Below are 13,720 nucleotides of genomic sequence, written 5' to 3' on the forward strand. Positions count from 1 at the left end.
AATAAAGATGAATTTGAGGTGATTTATTGCTTGGTTCTGCTGCCCTGGAGTTTGCTGCAGAGCTGACCACTGGAAGGACACAGTGCAGGAAAATACTCCTGTGCTGCAATACTGTATTTCACACCTGCACAACCATCTAATAGGTATCTCAGCTGAGTGAAGAACACAAAACTTCTGAGATGATTTGCCTGTGATGGAGGGACGCTTCTGGGAAAATACTGGAGGACTTCAGCACAGGGCACCTGGTGTCTCTGCCCTCACTGATCCATGTCGGAGTCCGAAATGAACCACACTTGGATGTACAACCTGAGCTTTGGTGCACCTACAGATCCTGTTGAGCCAAGGGCTGGACTCTCACGGAATGGGCACACAGTAGTGGCTATTTTTCTTGGATTTATCTTGGTTTTTGGTTTCTTGAATAACTTGATTGTCCTCATCCTCTTCTGCAAGTTTAAAACCCTCCGTAACCCAGTCAACATGCTCCTCCTGAACATCAGTATCAGCGACATGTTAGTGTGCATCTCAGGCACTACCCTCAGTTTTGCATCTAACATCCACGGCAAATGGATTGGAGGGGACCATGGTTGTAGGTGGTATGGCTTTGTCAATTCTTGCTTTGGTAAGAGTTCAGTGATGATTCTCTTATTATTTTTAACACTGGTGTGTGAAGCAGCTTGATCAGTGAGCTCACTGCTGCTCTGTGGTAAACAGAAGGATGCTTTGTATGCCCTGTTAGGGTCGAATACAAGTGAAATGCATGGTTTAAAAAATTTTAACAAAAGAGTTTATGAAAGTGTAGCACAGTTCTGATAAATATTTCCTAACATATCCCATTTTTAAAAATTACTTGGTTTTAAGAACTAAAAATGGCATCTGGAAAGAGGCAAGCCACTGGAAGGAGTTTGACTAAGTGTATGAACATGTATAATATTTCCCTCTTTTTCAGGGAAATCTGTGCCAACTACAGGCTCGTCACTACTACTTCTGTCATGAATGAAGCCTCCTGAAAGTACTCCATTTACCATTTGTCATTACCTATCAATCTATAACATGAATTCCCTCATGTCCCAGATAATGACAGTTTTCATTATTAGATGCTTCCTGTTCTCGCCCAAGGCAAAATCTTTATTTTAAAATTACATGCTTGCAGATTCAATAGCAAATTAAGTCATAGGAACAGATTTGTTGATTTCCAGTCAAAGTGGGCATCAAAGCTGTGGTAAAACAGTGTTCAGCGTTCTTCTCCTGTCCAGACAAAACTTTTCCTGCAACCAGCTTTTGCATTGCTAGATGTAAGTGTTTTAACTGAAAATTTTGTTAATTGTTAAAAAAAAAGATAAAGGAAAAAGCACAGTCAGAGGGCAGCCCTCATCCCTCCAAGGCAGCCCATCGCTTTAAAAATTACATCACCAAGCACTGACCCTTTCTGCATTTGTTCCTGGGTTCAAAAAAAGGTGCACTAAAGCCTAAACTGGCGTGTGGGTGCACAGCCAGACATGATCCTTTTCTCACCCAGACCAGGGGACCTCGCATAGCTCCCTCTTGCTGTACATCCTTGCTTTGGCGCCTCCGAGCCACCAGGAGAGGACCGAACGCATCTCTGGCTCCTCTCCCACCGTGGAGTTGCGGTGCTTTTCGTGCAGGCACTTTGCCCCAAGAAGGGCTCTTGCAGCCCTTGATGTAGACTGAGGCTGTGGGTCCAAATATACGTTTTTCTGTCCGAATTGTAAGATCTCGCCGTTTCCGGTGGTGTACCCTTCCCTTCCTCAAATATGTGCTCCACTGATGACAGCTATCTCAGCCTGGCAGCTTCTCCTGGGAAACCGCTGCTTTGCCCAAAGTGAGCTCTCAGGAGTCAGCAGTGTTGCGTAATATAAAAGCATTGATTTCAGCCATCCAAAAATAGACCCCATTACCAACAATACCTTGGCTTGTTTTGGAAGGGTGCTTTTGTTTTGGTCTGTGCAGAGCAGAATGACATGCCTTCTTCCACATTTTGTTTCCATGTTTGTGAATTCTTTTTGAATTCCAATATTGCAGTAGCTAGTCTTCTCAGGGAGGAAAAAGTTAGAACTGTTTTTTCTCCATCCTTTGAATTAGCGTATTTTTTATTATTTAAGGGTGGAATGGGAAAATAACATTTGAAGGGAGAGGGAAAAGAAAGTATGTGTTTGAGGGATTAGAAAAAAGTATGTTGAAAGTGCCTTTTGAGCCTGATGGCTTCTGTCAGGATACCTGTTACCATCCCAGTAACTGTGGAATTAAACCAGCAAATGGGTTCGTTTCTCCTGGGGTGATTTGCTTATGGAATAGTTCTTCTAAGTCAGATCTTCTGTGTAAAACAGCTGGATGGCAGGAGAGCAGATTTCTGTGCTACAGTGATACCTGTGTTCATGTGATAGTTGCTGGTGTAATTCTTAAAATTGATTTGATCATCAAGGAACAAGCAAACAAACAAACCCACAAAACCCAGCATGACAAAGTGACCTCAGTTCTTCTGAGTGGCGTTGGTGCTGTCGGCAGGGTGTCCTGGGCAGCTGAGGCAGCCTAAATGCAGGTCGTTATCGAACTGTGTGGATGGAAACTTCTTGTGACAGTGTTAATTTTTTTTCTCCAAGTCTTGCAGCACTCACAACATTTTTTCTTTCACTAGTGCGTGTAAAGGGCATACTGAAGAAGTTTTCTTGCAGAGTTATAATTAAAAAAATGTTCACTGGAAAACAACATGAGTGAAAGCAAATAGTAGCAGGTTGCTTAACATTTATGTGTCTCTATGGACAGATTCTATCTGCTGATGAATACCGTTATTCATCCATTTTTGGGAATTTTTGTACTCCAAAGTGTGCTAAAAAAGAGCTGCTGTAGGTGTGCAGTGTGTTGATGGCTTTTCCAGGTCTTATAGCACCTTAAAACAAAATGCTTGGGTTTACAATTATTTTTTTTTTTTTTTTTGCATCCAGTGTGTGCTGTAAGCATCACAGACTGAACAAGGATCTGTTGAATGGAATGGTTAATTTTTTATGGCAATTGGGAAGTGACATGAGACAATTGTGAGCTTTTTATTGAGACTTGCAGGTGTTATTGCTAAAAGAAAAAAAAAAACAAATAGCATCTTATCCATTGTAGGATTATTTTTCTTGTTTTCTGTGGACTTTGGAAAAATTATATAATACCTATCAAAGTGATTCAGAAACTCAAGAGGCAGAAAATCAACTACATCCTGTGTCATAAGCTGGTGGCTTAAGACCTCACTGATCGATGCAGTGTAGTTACTGAGCATAAGGAAGATTTTGTCAGCAAGAGGATTTTTGACACCCAAGTAGTCCAGTTTAGGTCATAGCCTTTGGCCTGATCACTGTGACTACCTTGTGAGTGGCGAAGCTGATTAGATTTACAAACATAAATGCAAAAACCACAAAGACTACAAAATACAAGATGAGGCTATGGAATAAAAGAGGCATGTAAGAACACAGAAATGGCAAACCTGTAGAGGCTAGGAGGAGAACATTTCTTTGTGTTATTTACACTTTCTTGCAATCCCTTAGGTATTCTTAAAAAAACTATATACTTTCTATTTGCTAAAAATTAGCTTACTCTCCTTTGTGCCTCATGTCTGATTTTGGGCCATCAAGGGCCCATCAAGGTCGTAATGTGTGGGGTCCAGAACAGAGGTGTAGTAGGAAAGGTAATTAAGAAGGACTGAAGTTCAACATCAAGCTTTGTAAGAATAAACACTTCAATATTCTGATCTGTTCCTTCTTTTTCTCACGGGATAGATCCTATCCTACTAGGATGAACCTCAGTATAGGGCCAGGATTTTGGATGATGTTACACTAAGTTCTCTGGCTTCAGTAGAATTGCACTCTCTTGTACAAAATGAAAGTATGTACTTTTTCAAAAACTGCAGTATTTTCCTAAATTATGAAGAAATTTTGAGTGGACAGTCTTTGTGACTTGGCGAATATTTGATGATATGTAAAACACACCTCAGCCAACTTCAAACTATTAGAATATTTTAAAATGCAATTAATTCTTAAAAGGCTTCTGAGAAGGACTGTATTTTCATGGTTATTTTCTTCCTATCTCACTTTGGTTTGTGATGCTATGAAAGCCTCCTTCCTCCTATTTAAAACCAAATTGAGACACCCCCCCCAATGAAACCTGAGCCAGTGAAAGTAGGAAGCTGAGATTTGTTTCAAATGTAAAGGCAAGGTGAGAGATCACTCTTTTTTTCTCTGAAGTGTCTTACCTTTTTAAAAATAATGTAACTTGCCCTGGGAGGCAATTCGGAAAGCAGATTTATTCTCCTCCCAGCAATATCTACAGTGCAACGTACATGGATGTCGCTTACTGCGGAATCGAGCAGTGAGTTCTTTACTGGGCAATCCATTGTCTACCCCAGGCACTTAAAAACCGTGACCCTGGCAACACCAGGGGGTTGCTATGGGCACAATGTAAAAAGATATGGACAAAGTGTAGGTTTTTTGGTTTATTTACTTACTGCTTTCCACATGTCTGCTTTGTGATTTCAAACCATTCACAGAAAGGAGAAGTTTTAGGAGCTAATGGGAAGTGCAGTTGCTGATCAATAAGCATGTCATGGGGATTTTGAGGAGAACTTTAAATATCATGAGACCTGCTATGGAAGCGTAAAAGCTGTTGGGTCTTGATCTGGGGAAGCATTAGGGATGGAGCTAGAGGAGGAACAGCATGGGCTGTTCCCAGCATAGATGATTTCATCATGGTGCTTGTGCGTGTTTGCAGCTCTCAAGTAGGTCACTGCAGTGGAAACTGCACATGTCGCAGAGTTGGGGAAATAGATGGATTTGCTAAATTTGCTCCCATTACCCACCCCTTAGCTGCGGCTTGACAGGCTCATGGTTATACATTTATGCAAACATGCAAAGGGACACAGGACAGGACACATTTTCCCAGCTGAACTCTGAGTAAACTTTGCAAGCGAGCTGAAATAAGAACTGTTAAATATATTATTAAATGATTAAGCATTAGATTTTAATTTAGGAAAAATACATTATTTAGTAACACACTCCCGTATATACACGAAGTGATATGCCATCCTAAGATGAAGTCTGTCGTGCAGCTTTGACCATCTCACACGTAATCTCTCCAGTGCCTTATTAAACACTTCAAATCTCTGAACAGATGAAAACTTTCATAAACATTTAATCTTTTCTCAAGATACTTGGACTCATGTAGACTTCCCAGATGTGTAGGACAGGCAGAATTAGGGCTCAGATGACTTCTGGAGTTCATTTTCAGAATTGCTACTTTATGCCATGCCATATCAGGATTAAATATTAAATATATTAATGCATATGGGAAAGATGAAGCTTTCTCTGACTCAGGAAATGCAGCACTAGATTCTAATGCTGGAAAAGTTTCAAGGCACATCACTAGCAAGGGTGTTTTTGTGACTGTTGAACTATTAGCTCCTGTTTTCAGGTGTCTGCTGGTTGTTTTCTCTTCCTCGGCCTTCATGGTAGCTAAAATACCTGGCATTTACCTGAGAAAATGATACCAATGTTTCATTTTAAACAATGATTTCAGATTAGGGTTGTGTAAGTGAACATCACTGTGCAAGATGACACAGAGATACCTGTGCCATGTGGAAGCTGTGTGATTTGAGGCTGTGTCTTCCAGCACAGCATCGTGTCTGTCCTGGATGCAGGAGAGGGCTACATTCTTAAACCTGTTCTGACTGAAGTAAGGCATGTGTAGATATCTTTATGTCCATTGATAAACCTATCTAGACCTATCTAAGTGGGGACTTCGAAACTGATATTTTCAGAAACCTCATAGTACTCAACTATATGGGTAGATAATCTTTTTGGTCACATTAAAGCAGTTATTGATTTATTACCTTGTAAACTGCCAGAGAACAGACTGAATGAGAAATGGAGCTGCTCATGGTTTTGTTTTAAAGTTCAGCTGCCTTGTGACCTTAACTAAATAATCTTCTTGATCTTTTACCTTGATTTTATGTGCAGTGGTTTAGATTAACTGCGCTAAACTTAGGTACTTACATTTATAGTGTAGACTTCTAACATAGTGAAAATGCTCTGCTTACGAGATGCGGTTGAGTCCTCAGGTGAAATGAATGGCTCTTCTGTGAGAAGATACATTTATTTCATGGAGTAAAGACATAATCTCCCTTGGCTTGATCCTACAAGAGCTCAAGCCTGAAGTTTTCTGAGCCCTGATGCAGCAAGCACTCGCCTCACAGTGCAAAACGGCTCTTAGCAGCTCCTCACCTGCCCACAGGATAGCTCTTTTTCCAGTGGGCTTGGGATGAGATTAAAAGTGATATTTCCATAAATAAAGCTGCTAGCAAGCACAAGTAATGCTTAAGAAAATGTAGTTCTGCATCAGGCCTCCAAATATTCTCTGTTTGAAGTGTGTAGATTCTGTTATGCCTGCAGTGAACATGACCCATGCAAGGTAGTTGTTCAGTGTCAGAAATACTCTGCTGGTTCAAAGACAGGAGGAAAAGAAAGGGGTCTGACTAACAGGAGTAGGCCAAAGGTGCTTACAGTTCCTTTATTCAAAAAAGGAGAAATTTAGTCATTACCTAGAGGGCTTTACTTAACACTGAGTTACAACTGATGGTTTGTCCTGAGTTTTTCTGCTTAATTTCAAGCACGTAATGTGTGTTAGATTGTATAGTAAATAGAAATAGAAAAGTACTTATGCAGGAGATATGTAATCTGAGTTCCTCTTTGGCATCCCCTCTCTAGGGAAACTGAAGTTAGTCTGCTATTCTTTAAGTAATTAGTGAGGTAGTGGTGTATTTTTAAATACACTTCTAAAGGCCATATTTACGTGGAAAAATGAAATGCTGAAGCTGTGCATGACAGATGGGAATCCTCTAACTAAAACCAGACATTTTCCAATCCCCCAGGCTTCTTTTATAATCAATAGAAAAACAAGTGTGTACTGCCAGCATACAAATTGTCTGACGTATTTGAGATGTTCTCTTCAGGGTGATGTGAGCTGTGCCTTGCAAGCGCCCCTTGATCTCCACTGGCTATGGAAGGAGCCCCAGCTCAGGGCTGTACCTCTTTGAAGACATGAGATGACTTTCACAAACAGGGTGCTTTTTGCTCCCTTTGACTTTCTGTAATTTTCTTACTTTTACTTATAATTCTCTTCCCACTTCTGTGTCCTATACCTGGGTGTTTGGTTTATTTTTTGGTTTCTCTCTAGTTTTTGTAGGCATTAAACGCTGTATAATATTGAAATCACTTGGAACAGCTGTCCAAGAGTGAGTATTTGTTGTGTTTCCATGAAGAGGTGCCCAAGTCCTCTTTCAGAGCTTGAGATCACACATTCATCATGTAGGGAAAATGCTGTCTGCACTTCCTACAGCTAATTTGTAGAGCACAAATATTGGGCTTCTGTGTTCAATTTAAGTGCTTGAAGCTGGGAGTAAGCTTGAGCAACTTTTTGGAAAACCTGATAAAGAAGGGATCATGCCATGCAGAGATAGTGGAAATGAAAGACCTAATATTGTACTTTGAACCTTATTTCTGAAGTCAGAGACTTCCCTCTGGTATGTTCTTTAACACCGGTTTAGGATAAGAATGTGGCTCAAACAGGAGCTGGAGTGTGCTCTGAATAGCTTGCTGATCCCCAGGTGGCCTTGGCGTGCATCACCAAGCCACATGTAGGTTGAGTCATCCTATTTTCCCTTGTCTGCCATCCTTAATGTTTTCTGCTGTGTTTTGTTGTATGATAATCTAGAGTCTGTTTTTCTACTGCCTGACCAAAAGAAAACAGTAAAAAACATGCAGAGATATCAACAGTAAAGCATGGACAGCAGCCTGTGCACTGTCCCTGGAAAGAGGGACAGAAGGACTGAAGAATTCTGTAAGGAAATTGATAGCCTCGTTGGCATTTTTTTGTGCATAGCTAGCTGTTCATGTATTGCCAACTTATGTTCTGTAAAAAATGTTCTGCCCATGCCCAAAGTCTGTTTCCATGTGCGTGCAAGTGACTACAAATTTCTGCCAATGTTTGGTGCTTCTTTACTGAGCAGCCATGCTTGCAGTTCAGTTGCATATTTTTGGTTCTGGGACGTTGTTCTGTATTTTGGGCATGTGTTGCAGAATGCTAAGGATTTTATGCAAGGAAGCACGCAAAGAACATCACTTTACGTAGAGACATGGAATCAGAGCTTAAAGGCAAAGACCACATCAGATTTCTTGCAGCATTATCCCGGCAGTGAACTGAGTCTAAAAGGTCATGGCAGTAAGCTGTGTTTGAGATGATGGAACAGCATTTCTCTCAGAGTTAAGTTTAATCATATGCATTTGCAGGCCCTTTTCCCTAATCCTGGGTCACAGCATGCCGATGCTGTGCCTGATGTCGGTTTTTCTATTACTTTAGGAAAAAGCAGAAACCAGCTGTGCCTATAGTCAGGCCACATAGATCTGAAGAAATATGTTATTAAAATGTAGCTGGCTTTCTGGTCCCTCAGTGAGTAAAATGAAATAAACTAGAGCCCAATAAATAAACTATGTTCAGTCCAAAAATGTATATTAGAGAGCAATGGACTTTGCTTGTGAAAGGCTATTAGATCACATTCTATTTAACTATGTGTTTAATAATCTCTAGTAACTCTTAAGACCATCTGTGTGCTGACATACCTGAACAGAATTTGACAATTTTTGGGAAAATTTTTGAACTTCCCTTGTAGTCCCTGAAGTATGTGAGAGAGAGGATATTATCATCTCCAGCTATGCAAATCCAAGTTATATAGCTATTGGCTTTTTCTTAACTGTTGGTATTCATTTTCTATGTCCATTTCTTTTTAGGAAGCATTTTAGCAAAATGCTGCATCTTCCAGTCTAGTAAGCAAATGAATAATTACAGGCTTTTCAGTGATAAAAGGGATTGGCATAGTTTCAAATAATGACACAATAGTAGATAATAATAAGCAATTTCATTTTTCTGCCTTTTTATCAGCCTTGGCCAATACTTCACACTTCAAGTAATCACTAGAGTTTTTTTTGTTTTAATTTTTTTTTCTGTTAGAGTGTCTGCCACTTTTCTGATTAGAAGTGTCTATTAAGATGAGAAAATAATCTGCAGTGGTTCCTTAAAAGAGTGTACTGGCATGGAAAAATAAGTTTCTTCGAAAGCTGGAGCTGTCCTGTTTACATTTGTATTTTTCTAGGTATCAACACTAGCTGAGAAACTGTTTCCGAAACCAGAGATTCAGTAAATGTCTAATAAGTTAATAAACTAGAACCTCTGTTGATTAGCAGACCACTTACTGTTTCTGTTGGTTTTACAGTTAACGTGATTCACTACTTAAGTAATCCAATGCCTCCTGTTACTGGAAAGTTTGTGGGTTTGGTTTTGTTGTTTTTTGCCTTTTTTTTTTTTTTTTCCTAATACTAAGTCAAAATGACCTCTGGCTGCTGTAAATTTTTCCATAACTGGTACAGGCAGGATGAACATTGAATATCTGCGGAGAGCAAATGCAAGGGAGCGCTACTCCAGGTAGCTGCTTCCTTCCCCTGACATCCCACCGTTAGTTTTCTGTGAAGTGTCCCAGTGCTGTGACTCCTGAGTGGTTTGGGACCTGGTTACCCCTCTCTCTCCCTGTGCTGTGGTGGCCCAGTGTGGACCAGGGGAGGCAGATGAGCAAGCGTTCATCCTCTACAAGGGTGAAGCCTCAGGTTCCCTTGGGCTGCTCAACTCCCGTCTCAGCTCTCAGTGGTCCAGACAGTAATGCCTCTAATCAGGGTCTACTGGGCACCATCTTTAAAACTACTGTGTTTTAACAGTGCCAGACCTCATATGCTTCAGCTGCAGGTCTCTCATGCCAGCTACCAGCATCAGGCTCAATTGCTCTGGGCAATTTCAGCCAACAACTCTTCCCAAAATGTGGCAAAATTCTGTTGGTTCTCCTGTTTGTGGTTTCTTAAACCCATTTCACAGACAGATGCCAGAATGGTGGAAGTACAATCTCATCCTGTGGCCAGATATAAAATTCTCCTGTTTGTTATGAAGGTATAGCAGCCACAATGCAGAAGGCTAGTGACTCACTGAGGTAAGCTGTAAATCTTTACATATATTTCACAGTGTTTTATTAGAGGCAGATGTTCACTATGTGCTAATTTTCTAGTGTTGTTTTTCTATTCAATTTCTTTTTTTTTTTCTGTTGTTCTTTTGTTTCTATTGGTTTCACTAACACAATCCAGAGCAGAAATAGTAGATAACTACGGGAAGAAGGCATCAAAGTGAACAGGCTTCAGATGAGTCAATACATGGAAACTGTTTTATGCTGAATTATTTTTGTGGGGATTTAAAACAATGGAAATTTGTTCAGGACCAAGTAACTATCAGAAAAAAAAAAAGAGTAGAAAAAAAGCAGACTTGATTTTGAAAATTCTTCATGAGGAATAGTTTGATCATCTTTAAAAAACAACAGCAATGTAAAACTTTGTTTATATTAGTACTCTAACAATTTCTAAGGTTTAAAACCATTAGTTAATTCAGGTATGTGGCATTTTATTGCTTGATGTCTAAGTGAGATACTCTGAGACAGTGTGCTATTTCAGTACTAACATCTGGCAAGATTTGCTTTGAGCTAAGAAACGGTTTGAATTTTACAAAAACATAGATAATCCCCTTTAACTTGTTCTTATGAAAATTTTAGAACACACAATGGATGAATACAGTTGGGTCTGGATTAGACTTAATTCTTATGTGCGTATGCACTCTGAAGCGTTATTGTTCGCCAAATTTAGTTTGTGGGTAATTTCTGCTCTGTGTTCAGGCTGTTTATGAAGTTACCGGGGGACCTCTTTACACTGATGGGTTTAATCACCTGAATGAAATTATGCAAGCTGCTAGTGCGCTGCGCAGCAGGCAGCACAAGACAGAGTATCCTGGAGCAGGGATCTCGCGTGGTGGTCGGGAGCGCTGCCTTCCCCTCCACATCTGGTGACAGAGCGAGCACCGTGTGGGAGGCTAATGGCCATCCCTGTGGCTGAGCCCTCTGCCTCCTCTGTGTCAGTTCGGCAGGCGGTGATTAGAAACAGTTACAGGGTAGGAAGTAGTATTGTAGGGATGAGGAGTTACAAATTCTGCCCCTTAATGAAAAGGTGGAGTATCTACATGGTATGTGGGTGTGTATTATGTATATGTTCTGTATACTGACTAAGGTGCACGACACAGCTCTTCTCCATGCAAGTCTTTGTAACAAATCCCAGCAGTTTGCCTTAGTTTATCCAAACTGCCACATTTTGCTCTGTTTTCTGTCTGCTCAGTTTTCAGAGAAACAGTGTGGCAGCGCAACAGGGCTGAGGTCCAGCAACGGCTGCGTGAGGATGTCAAGGGTTGTTGTATTGTGTGTATTTCTTAAAACTGGAAGTGTATTTCTAATTCCTATCCTCCTGAGAGGCAAAGATTGCATCACAGGAGTAGGATGAAGGGCTGGCAGATAAATGTGCCAGTCAGGATTTAAATGAGCTTTTTCTAATGGGTAGAAAGCAGGTTATGAGGCAAGACAAAGCCATAGCTTAATATTCTTTGTGATAAGAGCAGTAGACATAACCACCATCTGGTTTTGCTGCATTTAACAGTTTTTTTTTTCTATTAGTGCGTCAAGGGGTGTTTAACAAGGAATTTGAGGATAAGAATGAGTAGGAGTTTTACAAGTGTTAATATCTTTTCTGGGGTTGGGGGCACTCAGGCCTTTTGGAAAGAAATATTAATACTAGATAGAAGCAGGTAATGGCCTTTTACTGTGCTGTAGTTGTTTCTTCTTCTCATTTCAGTAACTGAATAATAGTTGTGCCTTGCAAAGGAGTGTATATATCCATACTTAGTTTTTGCTATTCAAGAATGTGTTGCCCAGCTAAGCTTCTAAAATGCTAAACTGAAAGTTAGGGTAACTATCAGCATCCAATGATATTTCTCTAGTAAGTCAGCTCAGCTGCTTGTGATTTGTGGTGTACGGACTTCATCCCTGACATAGTGCTGTTGAGTCTAACAGGTCTTCCTGGATTTATCTCCCAAGCCACTTGCTCTTGGGAAGCCTGCAAAATTTTGGTATGCAGAACAATATGCTAAGGAGTTCTACCTATTAACTGAGTACTATGCAAAGAAAAGTACCTTCTTCTGGTTGTTAATTCTGAGTCTGCAAGCTGATTATTTCCTTTGAAAACCCAGTTCTTGTATTATGAGAAACACAAAATAATCTTCCTACATCCACCTTTTCACATTTTCTCTTCTCTATTTTCCTTTTCTAATAATCCCTGATGTTTGTTTTTCTAATGCTGCTGAGCATTACTGCTTAGTAGAAGTGGTTTGCATAGAGCTATCTATTATAACTCTCTTTGCAGAGTAATAAGTCAGTCAGAAACAATCGCTGTGTACTTAAAGCTAGAACTGTTTTTCTCCACATATGGCAGTTTGCATCAGTATTGCATTTCGTCTGCTCAGTGACTCAGTTTCATGCGGTTGTTCTGCAGTACTTGGCAGTCAGCTTTTGTGGATTTTGAGTTATTCAGCGTAGTATCATCAGCAAACTTCACTTTTTACCATCTTTTCCAGGTCATTTATTAGTGTGATAAATAACCCAGGGCTTAGCACAGATCCATAGGGGACTTTACTGGGCACAGTTTCCACTGAGAAAAGTAATTATTTTCTTCTGTTCTTTATTTCCTGCCCCTAATCAATTATTATTATTAATCTGTTATTGCAAGGCAGCTGACTATCCTTAAGAGCCTTTGGGCTAGTCAGAGCTGTTCGGAGATTGAAGTAGGCTTTATCAAATGTATCACCCTTGTCTGCTTGGCACTACCAAGGACCTCTCATGAATTAGTGAGGCATGGCTTCTCTCCATGGTAGCCATGCTGGCTTGTCCCAAGACATTGTACCTCCTTATATATCCATCCACTACTACATTCTCTAGTGTAATTTCTGCCAATATATCCAGTGTTGCAGATTAGGCTCATTGGTTGGATGAAATGTACTGTAAAGGATTTCTGTCTGCATCAGTTACAAGCCATTTCTTAATGGATGTAGCAAAATACTTCCTCTTCTGAGGTCTTCTCGAGGGATTAAGGAGTGGAAAACACTGCTTCTCCTCACTGCACATCCTTTAGCCAGCAAAGTCATCTTGGATAGAGATAAGAGCAGCCTTCTCCTCCAGTTTTTGTCTCACCTCTGTAGCATGTGAGGCTGTTGGGTTGTAAAACTGCACAAGAAGCTCAAGGGCAGTGTAAAGACTCATCTACATGTTTTGATGCTGCATTCGTATTATCAGGTATGACTAATTATTGACCAGTTAATAGCTAGTTATTATAAAAGCCAATTTGACACTAGACCTTATGACAGAAACTTGGCTCAGAAGACTAAATATTTGTAGTGTGTTCTATATCTAGGAATGGTAACTGCCAACAAAAGCAGATTATAATATTATTTTAAAATCTCTAGAAATATACCTTTACTATTAAAACTTAGTAGTTGCATTCAATGAAAAAGCAGAGGCTCATAGGAGGGAAGTTAGCTAGGTGTGCTCTGGCGGAAGCTCAGCTCCCTGGCTGGCAGATGATGATACACGATACTTTCACCTCTTAGCTTGGTGCTCTATCCTGTATGTAGACAAAGCCTGACACTACAGGCTATGTGTTACATCCGTGTGGGTGCTCAGCATGAAGGAAGATCCCGGGGATCTCCCTCC

At 40.3% G+C, this 13,720-nt stretch overlaps 1 protein-coding gene across 1 annotated transcript in view; it reads left to right on the top strand.

Annotated features, from left to right (window-relative positions):
• The first annotated feature begins 267 nt into the window (after positions 1–267).
• Positions 268–13,720, top strand: part of LOC104483759 (pinopsin) — a 92,013-nt gene continuing 78,560 nt past the window's right edge. Inside the window, exon 1 of the mRNA XM_086740973.1 lies at positions 268–619. Coding sequence (XP_086597099.1) covers positions 268–619 — 352 coding nt within the window. The remainder of the gene's footprint in view (positions 620–13,720) is intronic.

Source organism: Chlamydotis macqueenii, chromosome 1, assembly GCF_036417535.1.
Source record: "Chlamydotis macqueenii isolate bChlMac1 chromosome 1, bChlMac1.mat, whole genome shotgun sequence".
NCBI lineage: Eukaryota > Metazoa > Chordata > Aves > Otidiformes > Otididae > Chlamydotis > Chlamydotis macqueenii.